Raw genomic sequence first — 23,667 nt, 5'->3', positions numbered from 1 at the left:
GCGAAAATACAATATTTAGTCAAGTAGCTGTCGAACTCACAGAATGAAACTGAACGCAACGCAACGCAGCAAGACCGTATACTCGTAGCATCGTCACTCCACCGCCCGTGGCAAAGGCAGTGCCCGTGGAATTGACAAGAAGAGCGGGATATTCGTTGCGCTGAGAAGGATAGCATGCTTTTCTGTACCTCTCTTCGTTTTAACTTTCTGAGCGTGTTTTTAATCCAGACATATCATATCTATATATTTTTGGAATCAGGAACCGACAAGGAATAAGATGAAAGTGTTTTTAAATTGATTTCGAAAAAAAAATTTGATAATAATTTTTATATATTTAATTTTTAGAGCTTGTTTTTAATCCGAATATAACATATTTATATGTTTTTGGAATCAGCAAATAATGGAGAATAAGATATACGTAAATTTGGATCGTTTTATAAATTTTTATTTTTTTTTACAATTTTCAGATTTTTAATGACCAAAGTCATTAATTAATTTTTAAGCCACCAAGCTGAAATGCAATACCAAACCCCGGGCTTCGTCGAAGATTACTTGACCAAAATTTCAACCAATTTGGTTGAAAAATGAGGGCGTGACAGTGCCGCCTCAACTTTCACGAAAAGCCGGATATGACGTCATCAAAGACATTAATCAAAAAAATGAAAAAAACGTTCGGGGATATCATACCCAGGAACTCTCATGTCAAATTTCATAAAGATCGGTCCAGTAGTTTGGTCTGAATCGCTCTACACGCACGCACACACGCACACACATACACCACGACCCTCGTTTCGATTCCCCCTCGATGTTAAAATATTTAGTCAAAACTTGACTAAATATAAAAAGATAAACAGCATTGATTAAGAACCGATTGAAACCAGATAGTTAAGTTCGACTATTTTTTTTCTTTTCAGTATTACCAATTTATTCTGTGGTAATTCTTGTGCAAAAGTCACATTCTTCATACATAAGTTTCATTCTTATCTTATAAATAAGGGATTTGTGCTTCCTTGTCTTTATTATTTCTCTCCTGGGCAATCCTGGTACTTACATAAAAAACAATATTTTGAAAATGTTATGTCCCTTCAGTGTGCATGCTTGCTGTGTCGTGGACAAACCAAACAACGTCTCTCAAAAGTGTCTGTATCTTTGGAACTATATGGAGTTTTTGATTGCGACTTCATGCAATCATCAAACACCAAAGGACCTTCATGCAATCATCAAACACCAAAGGACCTTCATGCAATCATCAAACACCAAAGGACCTTCATGCAATCATCAAACACCAAAGGACCTTCATGCAATCATCAAACACCAAAGGACCTTCATGCAATCATCAAACACCAAAGGACCTTCATGCAATCATCAAACACCAAAGGACCTTCATGCAATCATCAAACACCAAAGGACCTTCATGCAATCATCAAACACCAAAGGACCTTCATGCAATCATCAAACACCAAAGGACCTTCATGCAATCATCAAACACCAAAGGACCTTCATGCAATCATCAAACACCAAAGGACCTTCATGCAATCATCAAACACCAAAGGACCTTCATGCAATCATCAAACACCAAAGGACCTTCATGCAATCATCAAACACCAAAGGACCTTCATGCAATCATCAAACACCAAAGGACCTTCATGCAATCATCAAACACCAAAGGACCTTCATGCAATCATCAAACACCAAAGGACCTTCATGCAATCATCAAACACCAAAGGACCTTCATGCAATCATCAAACACCAAAGGACCTTCATGCAATCATCAAACACCAAAGGACCTTCATGCAATCATCAAACACCAAAGGACCTTCATGCAATCATCAAACACCAAAGGACCTTCATGCAATCATCAAACACCAAAGGACCTTCATGCAATCATCAAACACCAAAGGACCTTCCAACTTCCACTATTTGAGGGTTAATCTTTGTAAATAAACAAGTACATGATGACGTTATTTGAACAACAGGGTCTGGATGATGTTCGTCGTGGACGGACCCATTATGGTTTGGAATTAAAGAAGGATTTGTACAATGCCTATCCCCATTTGGACGATATGTGGGTTGTGTACGAGCCTTACTCTGCAAAGTGGAGGACAAAAAGGTTGTACTTGGTGAAGTCAGTCCTGTGCGGTAGCATTATTTGTAATCTTATCTTACATTTTTATGATATAACTTTGGAAGCGATCTGAGGGTCTTTTTTTATTTTTAACTTCTGTCTCCTTCTGAAAGTGTGTGTGTGTGTGTGTGGGTGTGTGTGTGTGTGTGTGTGTGGGTGGGTGTGTGTGTGTGTGTGTGTGTGTGTGTGTGTGTGTGTGCCACGGTGTGTGTGTGTGTGTGTGTGTGTGCGCGTCTATAACATGCGATTGAAATGCAATTTTGTCTCAAATATAAGAGATGCGCGCAATGCGCTGTATCGTTTTAGTAGGCCGTAAAGTAAGTCTTTTTACGGCTGCACATCGTGTTTCTATACATTACGACCAAGGACAGAGTTGGTGTTGGTATATAGCACTAGCTTCCTACAATGCTGCACATCGTGTTTCTATACATGACGACCAAGGACAGAGTTGGTGTTGGTATATAGCACTAGCTTCCTACAATGCTGCTCTTCTTTGGAGGTCCCAGTATTTACACATTTTGTTTTAAGAATTTCGTACTTGCTGTGGAAATTGTGATTCACACGCACTATTTTCAAATGTAATAAGTGTATTAACTTTCAAAATTCTAGCTTCAACTTTTTTCTACTCGAAATCTGATGTTTTTTAACGGTTTTTTTAAACCTGAACTCGACCCCGCTGTGACCTTAAAGGTTAACGACGGTCAAACAGACTTGAGATAAGTCTGAACGTCATCAGGCGCTACACATGTGTTTCAATTTCAAGAGTCTAATTTCATAAACATTCGAGAAAATGTAAATGTCAATTTGTTTGTGGTCGTGAACCATAACGTTCGTGACAGGAAAATTGTCATTTTCACTGCTTCGAAACCAGATTTGAAAATAGAATCTCTTCCCTTCCATCTACCGCTTACTTCAGAAATTTGGCAGCTATATTTGTTGATGCTGTTCGAAGCGATACACCAACAGGGAGATGGTCTTTGTGCCATAAATATTTAGAGCATAACGGTCGTGACACTTGTGACACTATGATTGTGACACTACAACGTTGGCTCATTTTTCCTTTAACTCATCAATTTTATTGGGTAGGAGTTAGGTAGATTTCCGCCAGCACAATAATTCGGAAAGTTTTTCTTTCACCAGTATCCCGTTTTCAAACAAATAACGGGTTAGCAAAACTTTTGAAACTAACCTCGAACTTAATTAAAACCGTTCATAAAATGTTAATATGTCCCCCCACCCCCACCCCACCCCCCCAAAAAATAATAGAGAAATCGCATTTCTTGCACCTTGTCTTGCTTACAGCTGTCAAAACAGTATCAGCAAAACCAAACCAAGGAGCAGAGAGAAAAGACAATGTATTCGTGTAGAGGAAGCTTGGTGGTGTCATTTAAACGGAACAGGCGGAGTGGACAAGAAAGAGGAAGGTTCGTCAGTCACCGGTGAAGGAGTGTTGAGCACCGCCGCCAGCAAAAGGGGTGTGGTCTTTGAAAACGCCGCCAAGCGTTGACCGTGCCTTCTCCACGCTGTCATTCGCGGCGTGTTCATACCCCCCCCCCCCCCTCCCCGGCTCAACTCCCATGTCTGCATATCACCTCAGTTTTAAGATATTCGGGTCGCGTGCGGGATTGACTTGAAAATGCGTGCTGATAAAGAAGAAATAAGTAAGACTGGCGAAACAAGAGAAACCAACTCTTCAAACGCTACCAGTCCGTCCCCGTTCGATCAGGCACCCTATAAAAGAGCGGACAAACGCGCGTGCGTTCGACAACACAAAGATGCTGCCAGTATCCACAGAGCAAGAGCCTCTCGTCGTCGCAACTACGTCACATCTCGCAGCGTCTGCGGTCACAGACCCTGGAGCTTAATCCCCCCTTGAGCCACAGCTTTAGTGCCAAGACCGCCCGGGTGGCCGCGAGAACCCTTCTCCGTCACTTCTGTCCCATCAACGCACGAGAAAACGGTGGCGTCAACGGCTTGACGACAAGACTCTAGCCGGCCTCGGGGTCCAAGCCAGTTCCAGGACGGACTGCATTCTCAGTCCAGGCAGCACACCGTAGCAGCACGACTTAAACCACGGCAACGACACCACCAAACATGAGCGCCACAGACCAGCAGTCCTACTATTACTCGGACGATTATGCTTACAGCGACTACTACTACCAGTACCCGAGTCAAAATGTATCCGGTGAATCGTCCGCTGCAAATTCAGAAGGGAACTCCACCGATAATGTTTATTATTTCAACGACTACGGTCCCGAGGATTCTAGCGATGTTGTCAAGTACGTAGAACCAGCCATCCTGGTCCTGATCTGTATTGTGGGTGTGCTGGGTAACGCCCTGGTGATTTTTGTGATTGCTCGCCAGAAGTGGACGAAAAAGGTGACGTACCTGTACCTGTGTAACCTGGCGCTGGTCAATGTGCTCTACCTGCTGACCTCTGTGCCCATCTCTGCCGCCCACTACGCCATCATCTCCTGGCCTTTTGGCGCCGTCATGTGTAAGTTCCTTCTGGCTTTCTTTATAACGCTACTTCAAAATGCAATGCTCTCTTTTTTTTTCTCCCCAAGTTTCTCTGTAGTTTTCTTGTGACTACAATGAGATTGTGTTTGTTTGATTGTTTGTTTGTTCCTTTCTTAATAACGCTACTTTAAAATTTTGAAATAGGACAGATGCAGAAAGTGCGCGAGTTTTGTTTTTGTTTTCGGTAATGTTGCAAAGACCGATTGATCATTCTAATTTTGCGGAACGCGCAGAATAAAAAATCGGTCTTTGCAACATAATCGGTCTTTGCAACATTACCAAAACAAAAAACAAACAAAAAACTCGCGCACTTTCTGCATCTTTTCTATTTAACAAAAATATGAACTCAAATTTAGTAACATTTTATTTTTGGAAAGTTTACATGGAATGCATGTTTCGTGTTTTCTGTTTTTGGTTTTTTTACTACCAAGGAACAGTAAGCAAAATAAAAGAAAGAAAGAAAGAACGATAAGAGAACAGTCAACAAAAACCTTGTCTTACTTTGGAAAATCAAGCTAAAATGAAAGGTATATAGACCTAAAAACAAATCTGACAGTAAATGTAAATAGTTAAGAAACGTATCAGCGCGATTACGGGAAAAAACCCTACTGAGATGTCCGTTCAGTTGCCCCGGTTCTTTTGTTTTTTCAGCGGTCATTGTCTCGCACGAGTTTACTGGAGTTACAAAATAGCTGTACGCAATAACGCAATACGAAAATGAATACAGAAATAGACCAGCTAGAATTTTTAAATTTTTTTTTTAAACATAAGTTGATTTTAACAAAGGTTACAATCATGACATGTATACAAAGTTCACAGAAACAGCAACAAGCTAGAAGCTTATAGTGGTGTTCCTGCATGACAGTAGGCCTACAACATATAAGGCGGTAACGGCTGAACAATTTGTCTCAATAAACCAAATCTATTAATAACGTAATAAACGTTCCATAATGATTATAAAGAAAGACAGTAAAAGGAAGGAGGGTGGGGGGGGGGGGGAAGAAGATGCATAAAAGAAGAGGGATGGGTAGGAGATGTGCAGAAGTTAAAATTGTTGTCCGGCTTGTAGAGCATTTATTCTGGTTTGCTCAAAGCGGCCTGAAAGTTCAATGAACGAGTGTACGGTGAAAAAAATGTTCCTGTTCAAATCTAAAGAATACTGTCTGTCTCCGTTTAAAAGGTGGGGGAGGTGAATTGTGTGATTAGGGAGGGTATGTATAGTTTCTTGACGTGCTTCGCGATAATTTGGACAATCGAGTATGAAATGTTTTACGGATTCGGACGGGAATCCGCAGTCACAAGATGCATCTGTAGCAACGTGACGTCTCACTAGATCGTTATTAAGATCACTTATATAAACCTTAGCTTACAGTGAATTATTTGTGACATGCGATCTCCAGAATAGAAATAACACGGCGGACTTAAATCGTTTTTTGACAAAAAGTGCTTAAATTCACTTAGAGAGTCACTAAGTTTTATATAGTCTGGTAAAGAATTCCAGAGTTGTGTAGTAGATGGGAGAAATGAGTTTCTGTATAATTCAGTTTTAAACGATGGAACTTTCCTGTCTAGAGGTCCACGCCGGTGATATGGGTTATTATAAGATGTTTGGTGGCTTCTTGACAGACCAGCTTTTTTGTTGGTCCAAGGGGACCATATCGTCTTTTGTTTCATCTTTATCGACCAAGGCCGATTAAAGGGATGTAATCTGGATTTCTTTTCCTGCTTATATTCAAAAGTTTTGTTTTACTTTGATTAAATTTAACTTTCCACTGTCTAGACTAGCTAAACTTGGTGTAGCAAAGAAGTTATCTTAAAATACACCACAGATCCAATACAGAAATAGATCAGCTAGACTTATGGAATGAGGAAGGTTCACAATTTTCAGTCCTCATGATGAATCAAAAAACAAGAAAGGTAGGTTGTTGGAACGTTTGTTATTGACAAAACAATACATTCACAGATATTTCGACCCAACGGTCTTTTAAGTGAACAGACAAACAAATATTCACACACAACTTATCTTGATAAATGTATCAGTTTTCGCCCACTTGTCAGGAAGCCGAGCGAATGAATGATTGTAATGAATGAATGAATGAATGAAGTCCTCATGATGGCAAATGAGTCTGAAGATTGACTACCACACAAATAAATGTACTCGTACATACAATTCCAATGACACACACGACTAGGTTATCACCGGCTGAAGAGAAGACCCCCCTTTTTGTGTTGCACAACAGGTGTAACAGATGATGTTCACACAATTACCAAGAAGAGCAAAGTTAACGCTCCACCGACTCCATTGTAGTGAGACGCAGCTCCTTGGAGTCAAGAACGTGACCTTAACTCATTGTCTCCCAGGTACGTATATATCCGTATCCACTCATATGGCTCTATCTGACCAGGTACGGATATATGCGATCAGACTTTAAGCTTCAGTCGCTTCCTGTAACGTCCATCTAACGCCTGCTTTCCAGCGTGTTGATACACAGTGACTACACAGTCACTACAATTCTGAGTGACCTGCTGCAGCACAGCTGGTCTCGGCTAAAATAAACTTGGTCAACATAGGTGGGGTAGAAAGTGTTAACATACAAAAGGATGCAATATCACCTTGCATTCTGTGAGGGTCATAAGAGGCTGTAAGCTAGCCTAGTTCCATGAAAATAATAATTTCCCATTAATAGTATTCCCATTTAAATAATAATAATTTCCCATCAGTGAAAATAACAATTTCCCTCCCATCATCTTGATGTGACAGTGACATTTGACAACCATGATCACCCATACTCTCGTCATTTCTGGAGGTCATTAAAATCTGGAAGTTTCTGAAGCTTTATACGCTTGCTACAAAAACGTTCAAGAAAATAATAAAACATTATTTTTAACGATCTTGATCTCGATTTGACCTTGAAGTTTGACACTGGCCAGTCAGACAAGTTTCTACTATGTATTCAAAGTCCTTATTAGCCTTTCAAAGATAAAGCTTCAAAAACGTTCAAGAAAATTACGATTTTCCATTTTTACCTGAACTTGACACCGCTGTGACCTTGAAAATTCGACGAAGGTCAGCAGACTTTCATTATGTCTGGAGGTCACCAAACCCTAATACTGTGTGAAGTTTCAAAGCTCCAGCTTTATAAACCTCTGAGAACATGTTGAATTGCATTCTGATAGTGCTTGCGTACCTTAATCTGCAAAGACCACGTTGCGCACTTTCAGAGTAAGGGGGACTCTTTTCTAGACTTTCTTGGAAGCAAGCCCGTGTGCTCTGTTCGGAATTCCGATGCCGTTATGACTAGAAATATAACCGATGCCGTTATGACTAGAAATATAACCGGAATTATTTTGCGCTTGAGTGTCTGTGACTGACGACCAAATGAAATGTTCAGAGCCACTATAATTCGATTTACGAGCTGTAATCCAGATTTAAAAGTTCTCAATTCGTTAAAAATGCGATTATGAGTCAACGACCTTCGGGACGAAACTTGTTATGAATGTCCCAGACTTGCCGGGTCATTAAACTGTTGATGTATAACCGATACGTAACGCGCTGCAGCAACAACAACTTCAAATCTGAAACACGAACAATGTTTGCTTCACACAGACCAGCAGCACGTCGTTACAATTCATCTTCTAATTAGCTTCCAAACAGTTCGTTCTGTAATTTGCATCTATTCATGTAGGGAGATACACTTATTCGAACGCAAACGCCTGGTCCAATAACGTTATGTACAGTTCAAAACTGCTTACTGGTCGGGTGAAATCCCTAGCAAGCCCATCGTTAATTGCAACAGTTTAGCCGCGACCTACATGAGCCCCCCCCCCCCCCCCAAAAAAAAAAACCCGTCTGTGCTGTGCAGAAAACAACTTTCCCCGCATTTGCCCAGTAGTATATATAAATGCGGTAATGCGTGACCCGAGTGAAAAAGATAACACTGGCACAAACAATGACTGCATAATGCGAAACAACGTCCGCTGCATATCATGTGCACTATTTTCTCGCATAATGAGCGACATAAATAGCAGTAAATTGTCATGTTTATGCACAGCGCAGTCATCGCCCCCGGGATTGTGCCTCCCAAAGCGGCTTGTTTGTTTAATACCGCAACTAAAACTTCATAATTAATCTTGAATCGTGGAAAAATGCAACGTCTGAAGAACAAAACAAGATTTTTTTTTCTTCTTATTGTGCTGACTTAAAGGCACAGTAAGCCTCCCGTAAACCATCACAGATACTGTCAGGCTTTTACACACAGTACAAACACCCTTCCATTTGAACGCTCACCAAACGGGAACATCCTAGGTGCCCTACGTAAGAGCGAGCAATTTTCAAAGAATTAATTTTGCGGAGAGAGTGTCAGAGAAAATCGGACCGTGGTGCGTTTTGGCGCTAGACCTAAATTTTAAAATCTAAATAATAAATTGACAGCTTGTTACACAAACATTCTTAAATTCTAAGAATTCTTTTTTCATCAAGACAAGATCAGTACAATTCGAAGTTTTGAAAGTTTGAAAAAAGAAAAGCCCGGAAGCAGGGTCACGCAAGGTCGTGGTTCTCGTAGCAGACGACGGTTTATACCTATCCCAGTTCCTCTGAACAGTCAAAAGCCATCGCTAGAGTTCTTGTGAACCACAGCCGTTTGTTTCGTGCATAGTCAGAGGTACTTTAATAACGTGCTATTGCAGATAAGCTCACAGCGAGTCGCATTGAAATTACTAACTGACGACTACATTGTGAAAAAGGGAAACTTGATCACACGGGTTCACGATGGCTCAGGGGTAAGATAAACCACGCACAAATAAATTCTTTGAAAATTGCTCGCTCTTTACGTAGGGCACGTAGGATGTTCCCGTTTGGTGAGCGTTCAAATGGAAGGGTTTTTGTACTGTGTGTAAAAGCCTGACAGTATCTGTGATGGTTTACGGGAGGCTTACTGTGCCTTTAAACTGCTGTAAATAAAGGTGTCAGTTATTAGTGCATAACTATTATTAGAAATGTTAAAAATGTTCCTTATTGTGCTGACTTCAATTTCTGTAAATAAAGGTCTCAATTATTGGTGCATAACTACACTCTTCAAAAAAAGGTAAGGATCACTTTTTTACAAGCACGCCACACAAAACAGACAAGACCGAATTCTTTCATTTTTTTAAAATTATATAATTGAACAGCCAAGGAGTAATGACAAACAAAGCAAAGATCGAACGCGGCAGCGACAATTTAGCTAGAGTGTGTCAAACGTGACAACCCTCGAAAATGGAATTCACAACAATGTGAATCAGTGTCAATAACGCGTGTGTCCTCCGTTGTGTGCCAGGCATTCAACACATCGTTGGCGCATGGAGTGGATCAGGTTGCATATGAATGCTCTGGGAACTCCATTCCATTCCTGCTGGAGCCATTGCAGCAGTTGACCCAGATTGGCAGGAGGAGGGTGATGTTGCTGTACCCGACGACAAAGCTCACATGTGCTCTATAGGGTTCAGGTCCGGGCTGTTGGCTGGCCACAGCATCCTGTTGACCCTGGCCTGCTGGATGAAGGTGTTTACAGCTGCAGAGCGATGGGGAGGTGCGTTGTCATCCTGAAGAATCGCACGAGGGCTTGGAGGGCTGGAACGACCAGGGGTTGCAGGATCTCATTCTCGTAGCGGACACCGGTCAAGTTGCCCACTACATGGTACAGAGGTGTCCTTAGACGTGTGCTGATCCCTCCCCAGACCATCACAGAGCTTCCGCCAAAACGCTGTCGTTCCAGAACAGCGCCTTCTGCGAGGCGCTCTCCGCGCCGCCTCCACACTCGGATGCGACCATCAGCAGGTTCCAAGCAAAAGCGGGACTCATCTGTAAACAACACCTGAGCCCACTGCTGACGTTGCCCCCTCACATGTTGAGTGCACCAGGCTCGGCGAGCTGCTCGGTGAGCTGCTCGGTGATTAGCAGTCAGGGTTGTTCCTCGGACTGGACGCCTTGCACGCAAGCCAAAGTTGTGTAAGCGGTTTCGGATCGTCTGACCACTAACAACAGTGTTGGTGGTAGCTTGTAGGCGTTGCCTAATGTTGTTTGCCGTAGCCATTCTTTGTTGCATGGCCTGCCTCCCTTTTTATAAGCGATCCTCTCTTTGTGTGGTGACTCTGGGCCGACCAGAACGTTGTCGCTCCTGCACTCTTCCAGTTGCGTGGAATCTCTGTTTTAGTCTGATGATGACAGAGGGAGCCACTGCAAGCCTCTGGGCCACTTGCCTGGCATCAACCTTTTTGGCAATTTTTTATAATTAGATCCGTTTTTTTCAACCGATCCTTAACTTTTTTTGAAGAGTGTATTATTAGAAATGTTAAAAATGTTTCTTATTTTGCTGACTTAAATTGCTGTAAATAAAGGTGTCCAATATCAGTGCATTACTATCATCAAGGCTAAAGTTATACGACTTTGACGGAAAAGAAATACAAAAAGCATTATATTGGGTTTGGGGCCGACACAGAAAGAAGACACAGTGCCAGTGGAAGGAGTTTGGTTTGAGGTGTGGAGGGACAGGATGGGGGGTGGAGACTTGAGGGAGGGGGTATAGGGGGAAGATTTATAACGTGTCAGTCTGGCCACAAAAACACGGACACTTAAAATCTGGTAGTTTCTCAAAGCTGTCTGACTCACAGCCAGCGCATGGCAGGCGGGTGAATGTCCTCAGACTCTCCAGTGGCACTGACTGCACCTTGTCTTCAAGAGTTCGCTGATCATCTCCACTCTCTCTGTTCGAACAGACTTGCCGCGCTTGTCAGTCGTCTGAATACGCCCATAAGGCTCTAGTTGTTAATGCACGCCGTCGCTGTGCAAACAACTTTGCAACTTCACCGATGTATTCATTATAAGTCTTGCAATGCAAGTTTATTGCCGAGCTTTATAAATTCAACAGTTAAAATAACAATAATAATATCAACAAGTGACCCGTGTCTCCGTTCGATATCAGTCAGCGTTTCAATGTTTTGCAATTTGGTATCATAAGAAATCACACGCGGGAGACGACGGATTTACGCACTTACAATCCTGTTCTAAGCGGTACATGTTTCGTCAGTTTGTACCGGCTGACCTGAGACTGCCCGATCAATATCTTTTTGCAGTGGGAAAAAATCCTCGCCAGCGATTGGTTGCCACAGTTCCAAGGGTACTACTCACAGAGATATATAGAATATTCTATATCTCTGTGGTACTACTACGGTCAAAGGTTGCGCGCGGCAGAGCTGGGAGGGGAGAAAGGGGGTTGGCAAGGGGGATGGGAGGACACAAAGAGAACAACAGGATGAACGACTGGGGATGGTTTTTGCCATGCCTTGCCTTGCCTTGGTCATCGGACACCGACCCGATTTCCCCGAGTCAGTATCGGGGCGAACCAGGCAATGACCTCGCGACTTGGGAATTTTTTTGGGATGGGAGCTTCCCAAGGAAAAGAGAATTCATTCACATCAAGATCTTTTATTCAGTCCATTCAGTCAGTACCCCGGTGAGAACTCGGCCAGTCTCACAATACCAGATGCCAGCTAGTACTGTTCCAAGTCACAGTTCTGTCATAGAACAGAACAAGTCGCGTAAGGCGAAAATACAATATTTAGTCAAGTAGCTGTCGAACTCACAGAATGAAACTGAACGCAATGCCATTTTTCAGCAAGACCGCATACTCGTAGCATCGTCAGTCCACCGCTCATGGCAAAGGCAGTGAAATTGACAAGAAGAGCGGGGTAGTAGTTGCGCTAAGAAGGATAGCACGCTTTTCTGTACCTCTCTTTGTTTTAACTTTCTGAGCGTGTTTTTAATCCAAACATATCATATCTATATGTTTTTGGAATCAGGAACCGACAAGGAATAAGATGAAAGTGTTTTTAAATTGATTTGGACAATTTAATTTTGATAATAATTTTTATATATTTAATTTTCAGAGCTTGTTTTTAATCCGAATATAACATATTTATATGTTTTTGGAATCAGCAAATGATGGAGAATAAGATAAACGTAAATTTGGATCGTTTTATAAATTTTTTTTTTTTTTTTTACAATTTTCAGATTTTTAATGACCAAAGTCATTAATTCATTTTTAAGCCACCAAGCTGAAATGCAATACCGAAGTCCGGGCTTTGTCGAAGATTACTTGACCAAAATTTCAACCAATTTGGTTGAAAAATGAGGGCGTGACAGTGCCGCCTCAACTTTCACGAAAAGCCGGATATGACGTCATCAAAGACATTTATCAAAAAAATGAAAAAAACGTTCGGGGATTTCATACCCAGGAACTCTCATGTCAAATTTCATAAAGATCGGTCCAGTAGTTTAGTCTGAATCGCTCTACACACACACACAGACAGACAGACAGACACACGCACATACACCACGACCCTCGTTTCGATTCCCCCTCGATGTTAAAATATTTAGTCAAAACTTGACTAAATATAAAAAGACTACAGAGAAGGGCTGAATTAAGGGGTGAGGGGTATGTAAAGACGGGGAAGGGGTGAGGGGTATGTAAAGACGGGGAAGGGGTGAGGGGTATGTAAAGAGGGGGAAGGGGTGAGGGGTATGTAAAGACGGGGAAGGGGTGAGGGGTATGTAAAGACGGGGAAGGGGTGAGGGGTATGTAAAGACGGGGAAGGGGTGAGGGGTATGTAAAGACGGGGAAGGGGTGAGGGGTATGTAAAGACGGGGAAGGGGTGAGGGGTATGTAAAGACGGGGAAGGGGTGAGGGGTATGTAAAGACGGGGAAGGGGTGAGAGGGTTGTTTTGTGCGAAGCTTGAGTCTGAATTCCAATGAACAGGAAATGTGGCCCACATCGCAGAAAGGCTTGGTTAACTGTCTCGTTTTGCAACAACGATATTTGCCACGAATGATTTTAAAAAAATCGGCCGAACAAGAACGAAGTAATACGAACCACATCGACCTCGGCGATTTTCTCCACGAATCCCAAATTGTTGTAGTTCGCCGTCACAATTCGTCACAGTGGGACCTAGGCTTTAACACTGGCAAGTACGCGGCGGCGTAAATTAAACGGGTATCAACAGAATCGGATGAAAAGTTTACATGGATGTTGGGAACTGATGCGCAAATGCAATGTGCATATAATACAGTATTTCTATTTGAAATCAAGACAAGTTCACGACTGATCAAACCGCATGAGCGTTATCGCGGCTTTCCCATGCTAATCAGTATTCGAGAGAACATTACACGAACAGTAGTTGGCATTAAACCAAATTAGCACAGTATAATCTCAGGAAGATTGACTTCCAGACTTTGGCAGTGCGATGATAACGCGAAGGAATACTATGAACGACAAAGGTTCAGACGGAACAGACTATAATTTCTCTATGCGAGGCAATAAAGTTAATTTGATTTTATTTGTTTTGATTGATAAAAAGGAGAAGGAGAACTAAACGGAACAATCAATAAAATCTACTCAACAAAAAGGGAATGCTAGGCATCAGGCGAAGTTGTTTTTTCCCGCCTCTCTTTACTGTTTCTTTTGGGTCGTCTGCACGTTTAAAAAAAAGAAGCAACAGACGTACCTGTCGCCGAGATAACTTACAGCCATGGACTCAGCCGGGTTAAGCCCGGGTGATGATGAAATTAACATGAGGAATGCGCGGTGTTTGTAAGTGTATACCAGTAATGAGGGCAATATACGCTTAACGGGTTTCGCTTCTCTCACTGCCGACAGCTTTATTGTCTGAGGCGTGGTTACAGAGTCTGTTGCTCTCCATTTCGTCCTTTGCTGATTGTGACTAGACCGCAGTTTTGAATCACGAAGGCAGTTGAAACGTCGCTCCTAGCGTCAGGGCCTTTCGTGTAGCCTACACCGAGACAGATGATTGTTCAGGCAAAACTGTAAACAATTGTCCAACCGGCTCCTTCCAGACAGCCTGTTTTGTTGTTTTAACACTTTCTACCCCATCTATGTTGACCAAGTTTTTTTTTAGCCGAGACCATCTGTTCTGCAGCAGGTCACTCAGAATTGTAGTAACTGTGTAGTAACTTGACTGTGTATCAACACGCTAGCCTGCAGGCGTTAGATGGACGTTACAGGAAGCGACTGAAGCTAAACGGCGTCTGAGCGGATATATCCGTACCAGGACAGATAGAGCCATATGAGTGGGTACGGATATCTCTGCCACCTGGGAGACAATGAGTTAAAGGCCGATAACTGCACAACAGCACATCTCAGCTTTTTGTCACGTGACACCGACCAGAAATGACTGAAGTTCAGCTACCGTACCGTTTTGAAGATTCCGCTTATTTGACCCATTGTTGCTAACATTTTTCTTTCTAAATAAGAAACTGAACATGACAAAAATGGAAAAAAAAACACGCGAAAAACTTCTTCCCGACTTCTATCTTGAATCCATTAATGCATATACTCAAACGGTACATAATAGAACGTAGGCTGTCAACGTGTGTGTTTGTGTGTGTGTGTATGCCATGTGTGTGTGTGTCAGTGTGTGTGTGTGTGTGTGTGCGTGCGTGTGTATGTGGGTGTGTGTGTGTATGAGAGAGAGAAAGAGGGAGAGAGAAGGGGGCGGGGGGGGAGGGGGGGGCGGGGGAGACAGAGAAAGCCTCCGAGTCCCAGGTACCACACCCTAAAAAGAAATAATTGAAAAAAACATTTGTAAAGGTCATTTTCTTAAGTTCGCTCTCGTGGACTATAGAAAGGCTGCCTGGCATGGAATCGTAACGCAAAAGATCACAGCCGAATGATTGAGCAAAAATAACTAATGCGTATATTTGATATAATTTTCTCGAGGTATTCTATCCTATCCTATACCTGTATTTATGTACGATAATGCTTTGGATTGTTGTCTTCGTGTTATAAGTAATGCGATGTGGTGCCAAAAGACAAATCTCCATGGTTATGTACAATGAAAAAGGACATTAAAGTTGTCTTATCTTATCTTATACCCGACAATAAAACAAACATACCTCGAGAGCTGCGAATACCTTCGCCTATTGATCACAACGTTCACAGTGCGCGATATAAAGTTAAACACAGCTGCGTTCGTCAACCGTCCTTCACTGAATTCTCTTGCAGTTATACTCATTACGTGTCTTTCCTTTCCTTTCCAGGTAAACTGCACGGCTACCTAACGTCCGTGTTCCTGTCGGTCAGTGTGCTGACGCTGACCGTGATTGGTGTTGACCGTTACCTGGCTGTTCTGCATCCTGTGCGCTCAGGCTCGCTGAGGTGAGTGATATAAGAAAACAATGCATGGCGACAACATCTAGAGAGAGAGAGAGGGAGAGAGAGAGGGAGAGAGAGAGAACGAACGAACGAACGAACGAACGAACGAACGAACGAACGAACTTTATTACTCAAGGATGGAGATTTTAGGCTCACGCCTAGTCTTACAATCTGTCCCTGCTAAACTAAGACATAAAAATAAAGACAATAAAAGGACAATTGTCAATCGCAATCATACAGTATTACTAATTACAACATTACCTATACGAATACATAATGCATGATAGAACATTGAAATGTACATGTATGTCAATATAATACAAAGGAAAAGAAAAGTCGACTCGCACACACACGCGCGCCGCATGCCTGCAATCACGTTCGCACTCAATACAACACACACACTCACACACACACACACACACACACACATACACACACACACACACACACATACACATATGCGCACACACACACACACATATACGCACGCACACACACATACACACGCAGACACACACACACACAACAACAACCTCATCATCATCATCATCATGATCATCGTCGACATTATCATCATCAACAAAATATATAGAGGTTAGTGATAGCAATGCATTCTTGCTAGAAACAGCTTTAGAATGTAACTGTTCGTGACATCAGATATTTGCGAAGCTGCGCTTTGAAGTGTTTAATCGTGCTTGACCCCTTTAGCTAGAGAGAGAGAGAGAGAGAGAGAGAGAGAGAGAGAGAGAGAGAGAGAGAGAGAGAGAGAGAGAGAGAGAGAGAGAGAGAATTTGTTTAAATTTACCAGGATAATGGTATAAGCACAAAGTGGTTGTTTTTTTACGACCATGCCTCGCCCCAAAGAGTGTTTACACTAATAATTAACTCTAAATGAGTAAAATATTACATTAAGAGAGAGAGACAGAGAGAGACAGAGAGACAGACAGACAGATAGGCAGACAGACAGAGAGGCAGACAGAAAGAGAGGCACTGAGACACAGAGAGACACACAGACAGACACACAGAGGGGAAGTAGATTCTAAACACCAATGCAGTTGTGTCATCAGTGAAATAAAGTAAACGGCACAACTTGCAACAGTTTACCGAGCATTGTCCCATTTCCTCGGCGAGAGCTGAGACTGAGCGAGCCGGACATTCGCCTTTGAAAAACAAGCCATCTCTGACGGCATTGAACACCATGGGGCTGAGAGGGACTCCTTGTTAAGCCGATTAGAACAGTTAACGCCAAATGTGTTCAGTTCGACATGTCGGCCATACAAACGGCCCCGGTTTTTATCCTCATAGCCTAAAGGTGCGAGATTTGTCCTTGATAAACATGCAATCGGTTGTAGAGAATTTTTGTTATACCCTGTCATAATTAATAAATGTAATACTTGTCTAGTGAGTATTGGTATATCTATAAAACACACTCTTGGAAATAGTACGTACTGTTTCAGAAAAAAGTTTTATATTCACATAAAAAGGCTTGACAAATTTCGTTGTTGCAAACACAGACACAGACACAGACACAAAGACACAGACACAAAGACACAGACACAGACACAAAGACACAGACACAGACACAAAGACACAGACACAAAGACACAGACACAAAGACACAGACACAAAGACACAGACACAAAGACACAGACACAAACACAGACACAAAGAGACAGACACAAAGACACAGACACAAAGAGACAGACACAAAGACACAGACACAAAGAGACAGACACAAAGACACAGACACAAAGACACAGACACAAAGAGACAGACACAAAGACACAGACACAAAGAGACAGACACAAAGAGACAGACACAAAGACACAGACACAGACACAAAGACACAGACACAAAGACACAGACACAAAGACACAGACACAAAGACACAGACACAAAGACACAGACACAAAGACACAGACACAGACACAAAGACACAGACACAAAGACACAGACACAAAGACACAGACACAAAGACACAGACACAGACACAGACACAAAGACACAGACACAGACACAAAGACACAGACACAAAGACACAGACACAAACACAAAGACACAGACACAAAGACACAGACACAGACACAAAGACACAGACACAGACACAAACACAGACACACAGAGACACAAACACAAAGACACAGACACAAACACAGACACAGACACAAAGAGACAGACACAAAGAGACAGACACAAAGAGACAGACACAAAGAGACAGACACAAAGACACAGACACAAAGACACAGACACAAACACAGACACAAAGACACAGACACAAAGACACAGACACAGACACACAGACACAAAGACACAGACACACAGACACAGACACAGACACAAAGACACAGACACAAAGACACAGACACAGACACAAAGACACAGACACAAAGACACAGACACAAACACAAAGACACAGACACAAAGACACAGACACAAAGACACAGACACAAAGACACAGACACAAAGACACAGACACAAAGACACAGACACAAAGACACAGACACAAAGACACAGACACAAAGACACAGACAAAGACACAAAGACACAAAGACACAAACACAAAGACACAGACACAAAGACACAAACACAGACACAAAGACACAGACACAAAGACACAGACACAAAGACACAGACACAAAGACACAAAGACACAGACACAAACACAGACACAGACACAAAGACACAGACACAAAGACACAGACACAAAGACAAAGACACAAAGACACAGACACAAAGACAGACACAAAGACACAGACACAAAGACACAGACACAAAGACACAGACACAAACACAGACACAAAGACACAGACACAAAGACACAGACACAGACACAAAGACACACACACAGACACACACACACACACACACAGAGTCTACCTTAGGATTCAATGAGGGCGAGTATCGCAAAATCTCACACGCTTTCATCAGCTGGTGCGACGAGAGCCCCCCCCCCCCCCCCCCCATCACACACACTCAGGCACACTGACGGACTGAGTGAGTCTTTGCTACTGGTGAACGAGCTCTACTTGTCCTAAAACAATAAGGTCAAACTACTACAACTTATAACTGAAAGAAAAAAAAAATGTCCAGTAAAAATGACGTTAAATCAACGGTGTCAGAAAAAGAGAGATAAAAGAAATCCTCAAATTCCTGAGGATACAATGCAATTTCATGTTGGCATCTTCTCCACTGAAAGCTATAACCCAAAGACTGAAGACCAAAGTGCTTACCCCACTTCTGACCCGAATCACCCCCCCTCCTGCTGGGTACACGTGCACTCAAAAAGTTAACCTCTGCTTTGACCTGTGTGCCAGGAGTCGGATGAGAGAGAGAGAGAGAGAGAGAGAGAGAGAGAGAGAGAGAGAGAGAGAGAGAGAGAGAGACACACACACACATAGACAGAGACAGACATAGAAAGACAAAAGCGGAGAGACTCAGAGGGAGACACAGACAAAGACATACATACAGAGAGAGAGAGAGAGAGAGAGAGAGAGAGAGAGAGAGAGAGAGAGAGAGAGAGAGAGAGAGAGAGAGAGAGAGAGAGAGAGAGAGAGAGCACAAAAAACCTGTAACTGATCTCGTGAGAACGGTAACAAAACGAGACATGTCAGCTCTCCGAACGCATTGCAATAGATGACCGCTCCTGCGGCCATCAATAACAACTCCAAGTGCGTGTGTGTTTCTGTGTGTGTGTGTGTGTGTGTGTGTGTGTGTGCGTGCCGTGCGTGTGTGAGTGTGTGTGTGCGTGATTGCGTGTGTGAGTGTGTGTGCGTGCGTGCGTGTGTGTGTGTTTCTGTGTGTGTGTGCGTGCGTGCGTACGTGCGTGTATGTGTGTGTGAAGGACATGCAAAAAGAGTTGTAACCCGCAGAGGTGACTGACCCACTGATTAAAAAAAAAAATGCGTGTCTTCTTCCTGGGATTAGACCAACACCAGCTGCGCCCAGAGTGTCTGGGGCAAGATTGCGTTGTGTCAAGTTCAGCTAACCCTCTCACAGTTGTTTTCATTTTGCCGTGCTTGCGTACACACACACACACACACACACACACACACACACACACACACAGTGACACACACACACACACACACACACTACCTTCTAACCAATCCCCCTCCCCGCTACCTAACAACAACCAAAACACACATAAAATGCCCTGTACTGAGAAACACAATCCATCTGTTATAGACTATACGAAATAAAACGATCACATTCTGCAAAAAAATGTGCAAAGACTGATAAAACGTTGAATCTTAAACGAAATGAGCCATGAGGATGAAAGTCGCTTGTTCATTTCAATGCTTGTTATTCTTTCATGTGCCAGGAGATTGGTTCCGTATAACTCACGCTTACTCCATCACACATGTCGTGTGCATATAGAGCCCTTATTTCCCTTTGGTTATTTGATAAAATGTTGTGTATGTTTGCAGGACAAACAAGAAAGCCAAAATTGTGATCGCCGGCATCTGGGCAGTGTCCTTCGCCCTGATGACCCCGCGCCTCGCCCTCTACAACACCATAGTCCTTATGGGCGTGTCCGACGAGTACGTGTACTGTTCGCGCATATCGGTCCTGCGGGCCGTGCCGCAACGGGATTCGGTGATCATGCTGGTGACCACGTACCTTCTCCCCCTTCTCGCGCTGGCCTTCTGCCACATCCAGATCGGCCAGCATCTGTGGAAGAACCGCCGCCCCGGGCCCGAGTCCCAGGAGGTCAGCCTTCTCGCGCTGAGAGAGAGGAGGAGGGTCGCCAAGATCGTCATCGCTCTCACCGTGGCGTTCGGCGTACTCTGGCTTCCCACGCACGTCATGAACATTTACGAGGACTTCCGTGATGTGACCCTCTTCGACAACCGCCAGGCCCTCGTCCTGGCTTTCTCCTTCGGTGCCAACGCCGTCAACCCCTTAATCTACTGCCTGCTCAGCAGGCACTTCCGGAAGCACTTCAGGCGCGCCTTGGCGTGCTGGAACCCTAGCAACACGCGCAATTTCGCTCTCAATGTGACGCGTGTCCTGGAGTTTGAACACACGCGCCCCAACCCGGATGAAATGGCGGTGATTGACCTGGAGGTCGACGCCGAGGACAGGGACAACGGGGTCTATGATGGCGGCATCAACGACCAGGACGCCGCGAAGGAGAACACGGGCAAAGTTGGCATGCTGGCAGCGGATAAGCAGGACAGTTCCTGCTCTAACATTTACGTTGCCATGCCCACGCAGAAAAGGTCGACATACATCCAAGTCACGCCTTCCAACCACGACAGCGAACAGGAAAGCAGCGATGAAAATGAAAAACCCTCCAGCAGCAGAAGTAAATCCGCTAGCAGAAAGCACTCTGGCAAAACTTCCGTAAAACATTCTGAACCAACCACGAGTGACAGCGATCGACCGTTGATAAACAAAAAACTTGTGACTTTTGGTCCAGCGAAACCTGACCATATTCTGCCAAATGTTGACTGAATGGAGGAATTTGATCCGCTGCAGAATGATATGATGATAGCTATGAGCAGCCATGATTTTAGAGCATGACTTGCATTGGACTTGGCATTAGAGATTCAAGCATAATATACGAAGCCATTCAAAATTAATGATAAAGCCTTGTGGAAAAGCGAACAATAACACGACAATACACGGTAAGGGTCGACACCTATGAGTTTCTTTTTGTCTGATGAGGTATTGAAACAGAAAAGACTGTTTCTTTAGATAGTAAAATATTATACGAGCGGCATCAAATACAATGGCAGCTTTGGTTTGATTGAACTGTATTGCCGTTTTAAGATTGGCCGTGTTGACTGCCGTGGCCAACAAAGACTGTTAATTCCTAATGAACGATGTAAGTCTTGACCTGTGTCGTTTTGACACAAACGCTTGGCTACTTATCCGACATTGTGCAGAAATCCTCTTGATGACTGGTGTTAACATTTTGTGACAAATCGTGACACACACTTCTCATTTCAATGTGCTAGTAATGTGTGTTTAATTTGTGTGTAGTGTTGTATTTTATGTTGCTCGAAGTTCGCAATCGAATGTACGATGTACTGATATCCATGACTCACGACGATGTTATGTTTGTATCAACTGGGAAAATGACTCAAACGAAAAGTTGACTGAAGACTATCAAAAAGGTAAAACCTCTGCATGGTCTTACAGTGATGAACGACATTATAGAGCGCATCGCATTCGTCAAAAGCGGTCTGACTTCAAACTCGGTGGTTGTTTACATTTGGGCGACTTTCCTTTTCATTAAGGGCTAGTTTGCCTGTTAAGTAGTTGCTGTGCACAACGATAATATTATATCCTGGTGAAAATGCTTTTGATGGAAAAGAAACCCCGATGGACCACACTATACTCAGACTGAATAGTAGAATACACGCCATGTTTCTTGTTTCTGTGACTTGTTCCCGGTAAATGGTAGCAAAACGGGTGTCTTTGATGGAATGTGTCTTTTACTGTGACTTGTGATTTATTTATCTTAACTGTACGCTTTTATACCAGCACGCTGTTCATGTCTCTGTTATTCTGTTCTCTGAATTTACGAAAATGTTCGTCTGAGCTGGTGATTTATTAAGAATAATGTGCCAAGCTTGATGTGACAACCATAACGTTGACCGGAAAGTCTTCAAGCAGACCAAATGATTCTGTAAACTTCTGGTTACATAGATCAGAGCCAATAAGCTCTTTTAAAACCAGCTGAATTGTTACAAATAAAGGTTCCTGTCATCGACGCATACAAAAGATTTGAAGTTAACAAGCGGTTGGCGCCCAAATAGGGCGAAAGAGCATGAGGTGAAAATGTTTGTCCCGAGCCGTCTTTTAAAACCGTTAGACATTCACTTACTTCAATCTTCATGGTTAATATTATCAAACACGGATTCTAAGTTATATACTAAACGGCAGCTATTTCAGTAGATTAAAGGTATTTTGGGTAATTAACAGAATAATTCTGATTTTCATCTAAAAAGGAAAGGAGCTGAAATTCTTGTCAAGAAAATCGCGAATATGTCATGGATCTGCTGTAATGTCGCTCCGATCATAAATGTTGCACCGCTTCAATTCTTAGCCAGTTTGAATTGCACATACTGTAGTAGATTGATGTCATCGTTAATGGTTTATCTGTCGCATTGTTCTGACCCAAGGCCGGTCGAATGTTAAAGGCAGAGTAAGCCTCCCGTAAACCATCACAGATACGGTCAGGCTTTTACACACAGTACAAACACCCTTTCATTTAAACACTCACCAATTGAGAACATCCTAGGTGCCCTCCGTAAAGAGCGAACAATGTTCAAAGAATTTATTTTTGCGTGGTTTATCTTACCCCTGAGCCATCGTGAACCCGTGTGATCCAGTTTTCCCCCTTTTCACAATGCTGTCGTCATAGTCATTTGAATGCGACTCGACGTGAGCTTCTCTACATTAGGGAGATTTAATAAACGAAACGTCGGGACGTTTCGTTTTGAAGTTGTGGTAAACGTCATCATTTCGGGGGTCTCTCGCTGGAAAGGTGAAGGTCAACTGAAACGGAACGTGGAACGTCAAAACGCAGTCACGTTTTCCACCCCCAAAAAACGAACAATATTTCGTCAACTTTTGTGAGTATTTTTGCACACTAACAGTTTTATTTGTTGGCCATTTTATGCATTGCTAGATTCATCAACCCTTTCACAGTCTTTCAGCGCTGAGAATGTGTTCATTGGAGGTAGACAACTGTTGTGAACTGAAATATTTTGAAGGGTGCTGATCCTGGTACATTTATCCAACTTCATGGTGAGAAAGCAAATGGCGAAGCAGAAGTAGGTCATCGCATCGAATTTTTATTC

At 42.9% G+C, this 23,667-nt stretch overlaps 1 protein-coding gene across 1 annotated transcript; it reads left to right on the top strand.

Annotated features, from left to right (window-relative positions):
- Positions 1-3,412: 3,412 nt before the first annotated feature.
- Positions 3,413-23,387, top strand: LOC138949354 (galanin receptor type 1-like). Its single transcript, XM_070321147.1, has 3 exons — positions 3,413-4,622; positions 15,739-15,856; positions 20,281-23,387. Exons 1-3 carry the CDS (start codon positions 4,220-4,222, stop codon positions 21,308-21,310), a joined length of 1,551 nt encoding a protein of 516 aa, XP_070177248.1. The 5' UTR covers positions 3,413-4,219; the 3' UTR covers positions 21,311-23,387.
- Positions 23,388-23,667: the final 280 nt, after the last annotated feature.

The sequence above is a fragment of the Littorina saxatilis genome, linkage group LG15 (genome assembly GCF_037325665.1).
Source record: "Littorina saxatilis isolate snail1 linkage group LG15, US_GU_Lsax_2.0, whole genome shotgun sequence".
In the NCBI taxonomy this organism is placed as follows: Eukaryota; Metazoa; Mollusca; class Gastropoda; order Littorinimorpha; family Littorinidae; genus Littorina; species Littorina saxatilis.
This window is presented reverse-complemented; position numbering and strand designations above follow the sequence as displayed.